Raw genomic sequence first — 4379 nt, 5'->3', positions numbered from 1 at the left:
TGCTGCTCTATTACATCAGCTACTTGCTTCCAACGTCCCCTTTCGGTGGTCTCAAGAATATCAAATGGCATTCAACCTGTTGAAGGGGGCCCTCACGTTTAAATCGCTGCTCTGCCACTTTGATGAAGCCGCACCGACTATCCTCCATACCAACGCTCGCGGCCTTGGTATAGGAGCCGTTCTTCTACAACGCGACAAGTCTTTCCTAGAGAAAGTTGTTGCATATTCCAGTCGCGTACTCACCCCTGCCGAAAATAACTGCACGATAACTGGGCAAGAGTGTTTGGCTGTGGTTTGGTCGGTGCAGAAATTCCGTCCTCATCTCCACGGCGCTCAGTTCATAATTGTTACGGACCACCATGCTTTATGCTGGCTTTCTACACTGAAGAACTTGTCCGAACACCTGGGTCAATGGATACTACGCTTGCAAGAGTACGACTTTGACATAACTTACAAGTCAGGTGCCCCGCGTGCAGTGGTCTAGTGGCTAAGGTACTGGGCTGCTGACCCGCAGGTCGTGGGTTCAAATCCCGCCTGCGGCGGCGTCATTTCCGATGGAGGCAGAAATGTTGTAGGCCCGTGTGCTCAGACTTGCGTGCACGTTAGAGAACCCCTGGTGGTCGAAATTTCCGGAGCCCTCCACTACGGCGTCTCTTTTAATCATATGATGGTTTTGGGACGTTAAACCCCACATATCAATCAATCATTACAAGACAGGTAAAAAACATCAAGACGCCAACGCTTTATCTCGTTGCCCGCTTCCAACTACCCATATCAGCGTTGGTGAGAACTCTACCGCCACCTCAACCTAAGTTCATACGCTCGCATCAATAGGGCGACCCTTTTCGGACGACGAGCCAACGTTTATCGCCCGCCAGCGGTCCGAGTCATACTGAAGACACTTGGTGGACCACCTTTCGAGACTTCCTAGTCCACCAAACGCATGACGTCGTCGTAAACTCCTTCACTTTAACCTGGACAATGGAGTTTTCTACCGCCACACTTGCCACCCTGACGGTCAGCGCTGCATTCCTGTACTGCCATGCTCTCTTCGACTTCTGGTGCTCGAAGCCTTCCACGATGGCTTGACTGCTGGTCATCTCGGTTTTCAAAAAACCCTCGACCGCATACGATGTCGTTATTACCCAGGCAGCACGCCGCCGTTGGACCAATCTTGGACCAACATCGGCTAACATCGGCACCGACGTCGGGCCGACGTCGGAAGTGCAACTTCTTCAAATGTCGGGCCGACGTTCAAGCCAATGATGGGCCGACGTTTTGCCGATGTTTTAGCCAGTATGCAACCAACATTGGGCCGACGAAGGCCCATCGTATTGCCGACAAAGCTGCCAATGTTCGGCCAACATTGGGCCATATTTCAGCCAATCACATGCCATTTTTACGACGATGTTTGCTGCACAACGAATATTGGCTACGGATGTACGACCGACATTGAACCAATCCAGGGCCACATTGCAGCCAATCAAATGGCGTTATTACACCGATGTTTCCTGCACGACGAATATTGGCTACCGATTGGCTTGCCATTATGTAACCATTATTAGTAGGGAATTTTTCTTACCGGAAGATTTAAACAATATGCCTCGTTGACCCGCTCTTGTAGCTTTGCAGCCCTGTATATTTGGGGCAACAGAAAATTGAATGCTGAGAACTGAAAGCAGTTACTCGATCTATTTCATCTTTTATACCTCATTCCCTTTGCTAACACTAGAAGTGTAGTTTATTTTTTTACCAATTTATCTTTTGCAATAGCGAGTGCTTTATTTGGTACTGGTAATTGGTACAGCAGATTGAAAAAAGTCGTTAGGAAGTAAATGTTGAAAGCGTATGTCCCCCACTTGCAATCCCCACATATGTCCCCCACATGGTAATCGAGAATATTCATAGTTTAGAGCATTTTTTTGTAACTAAAACATGGTGATGGTGCTTCCGGATCAGCATAAGCTAGCCGAACAGTGCACCACCGACAGTCTGCAGACTATTTATTCTTTGTTTTTTTATTTATTTGGTACAACAAAAAATGTATACATTGAAAAATATATATACACAACTAAAAAAGGCCCGCTCTACTGCAGGTCAGGTTGCGTTGGGGGCACAGTGACAGTGGTGCTGTCAAGGACCTGGCTGCTGTGGCTGGGCAGGAAGCCAGCTGCCGCGAGCAGCCGATCATCTGCACTCTGAGAGTGGGGATCATCGGGCTGCTCCACAACAAATGCTTCTCTGAAGCGCCGCTTCCTGCCCCCACAGCGATCACCAGACCCTGGCAGCCACCTCTTAATAAAGTTGAGGGCCTCCGCCTGGTCGCACCCTGCTTTTTGGCAGATGACATCTGCATACAAAAACAGAAATACCATAGTACACATGAAGCACTGCAGTACAGAAAATACACAAGGGTACACACACATAAAACAATGAACAAGTCTAACCTGTCACTAATCTACAGAGCCTCAGGTTCACAAAGGCCCTTTTCCCTTTTCTGCCATGAAGGCTGTACAGCACTTGCACGTCATGTGATAATACAGCCTTCATGGCATTCACACCAATTTCTCGGAGGCCACGTCCCCCAATCTGCAGGGGGTGCTCGCGCTGTAAAAAAATGCAAGAAGCATAGATGGGGTAAACGCAACAGTACATCGAAATGTTTTCATGATAAAAATCTGCAAGAAGAGGACACTGAAAACAACAACTTGAATTTTTGGGCATCACAACATTTCATTGTTTTTTTACGCTAACTTCAACTCACTTGACCTAAAATGGTTTCCACATCAGCCCTCTCACACTCAGTGTGAGAACCTTTCAGAGTCCTTCTCTGAATGCAGTTTCGCTGTTATGAAATCAAATACAACACTGTTATAACACTTATAAATATTGATTCTAGCTATGAAATAGTATAATTACTTTGTACAGTGCTCAAATTCCAATACACGTTTCTTCGAGGTTACAATGTCTTTGCCTGAATGTTGACCAGGAGTAGCTTCTACAGGTGAAAAACGATAAAATATGTGGAATTCAAAAAGAAGCTTGGACATGTTTTTAATCAATGCATTGTAAGCAGAACACAACAAGATAAATGAACATGATCAAGGCGTACTAAGAGGCAACCTTAGAGCCACCAAATCTTGGTCATAGATGAAACTGATAGAAAAATAAAGGTTGCACTAGATGGTCGCACCATTTGCTGTTTATATTTTTCTGTGATAGCCAACAAAGAGGCATGTCGCTATAGAAATATCATCACAATAAACAAAGGTGCATTTTTCTTCACACTGCGAAATTGAGTGCGTGTTAGATTTTTAAAAAAGTAAGAAATCGGCTAACACAAGACAGGGTGAACTGTAGCTCAAAGTAGAGAGAGCCGCAGCGGACACGAAATAGGGTGATAAATGAACAAAATTACTGAATGTCTGTTTTAAGCAGGCTATTGCTAGTCACTGCCCATCAAACACACGATGCCGCCTACATCGTCTGCTAGGTTAGGACCGTTCACTCGTACTTCACGGACTATAGTAAATACAGTCGAATCTCATTAATTCCAACACACTTAATTTGAACTGACGCTGTGGTCGTATCAAAGCTATACCGCACTCCGAAAATGCTCTCAGCATCCCGCCCAATCCTGCGGTGCCACTTCAGACACCTCATCGCTGTGCTTGAAGAAGAAAATGAAGATAAAGAAAGAAAAGACTGCGGTGGAATGTTTGCCAAATGCCAATCTGCGACATTCCTGTGCCCCGCTTCGGCTTTTTCCGTCCCTGCCACGTACGTAGAGACCCTTCTCCTCTTAACACTGCGCATGAAGAGAAAGAGGGGGAAAAAAGCTGTCGCAGAGAGTTGGCTCCCTCATGCCGATCTGCAACGCGCCGGTGTCACGCTTCCCTGTTTTTCGTTCCTGCTATGTAGACTCTTCTCCTTTCAACATCGCGCATGAAGAGAGAAAAAAAAAAAGCTGCCGCGGAGTGTTTCTCTCTCGAATGCCGATCTGCTTCTCTTCAGGTGGAGACGGTCCTCCATTCTCATCATTTGCTGGCCACGCTCCGGCTGCAGCGCAGATGGTAACAGTGGAAACACAGTTGTCTTCGAAGAGTGTCAGCACTGGACATTGCCGCGCGCAACGTCTTTTGCCAGGAGAATACTGAAGTCGAAGTACAAATGCTTTGCAAACTGCACGCAAAACTTGACTCGTTGCAAGGCCAACGTGTACAGACATGTATTGACTACTTTAATTAATGACAGATGTCCTGTAATTTGTGAATAAAACTTCTCCATGCACATGCATCACTGCATGGTGAGCCCTCCGCTCGTTTACCGTATTTACTCTATTCTACGGCGCCCTCGATTGTAACGCGCGCCCGGTTTCC

The 4379-nt window shown here is 46.4% G+C and overlaps 1 protein-coding gene across 1 annotated transcript; it reads right to left on the bottom strand.

Moving 5' to 3' along the window:
- Positions 1–2002: 2002 nt before the first annotated feature.
- On the bottom strand, positions 2003–2591 carry LOC142803483 (uncharacterized). Its single transcript, XM_075888596.1, has 2 exons — positions 2448–2591; positions 2003–2350 (listed from the first exon to the last, which is right to left on the bottom strand). The coding sequence occupies exons 1-2, from the start codon at positions 2548–2550 to the stop codon at positions 2088–2090; spliced, it is 366 nt and encodes a 121-aa protein (XP_075744711.1). The 5' UTR covers positions 2551–2591; the 3' UTR covers positions 2003–2087.
- Positions 2592–4379: the final 1788 nt, after the last annotated feature.

This window comes from Rhipicephalus microplus, chromosome 3 (assembly GCF_043290135.1).
Source record: "Rhipicephalus microplus isolate Deutch F79 chromosome 3, USDA_Rmic, whole genome shotgun sequence".
NCBI lineage: Eukaryota > Metazoa > Arthropoda > Arachnida > Ixodida > Ixodidae > Rhipicephalus > Rhipicephalus microplus.
The sequence above is the reverse complement of the archived record's forward strand: the minus strand, read 5'-3'. Positions and strand labels throughout refer to the sequence as shown.

Bases quoted from the DNA above. Each gene is read 5' to 3' on its own strand.
- LOC142803483 (XM_075888596.1), bottom strand. From the start codon at position 2,550: ATGAAGGCTGTATTATCACATGACGTGCAAGTGCTGTACAGCCTTCAT. The intron at 2,351-2,447 runs GTTAGACTTGTT...TTTTGTATGCAG, and splicing joins GCTCTGTAGATTAGTGACAG to ATGTCATCTGCCAAAAAGCA.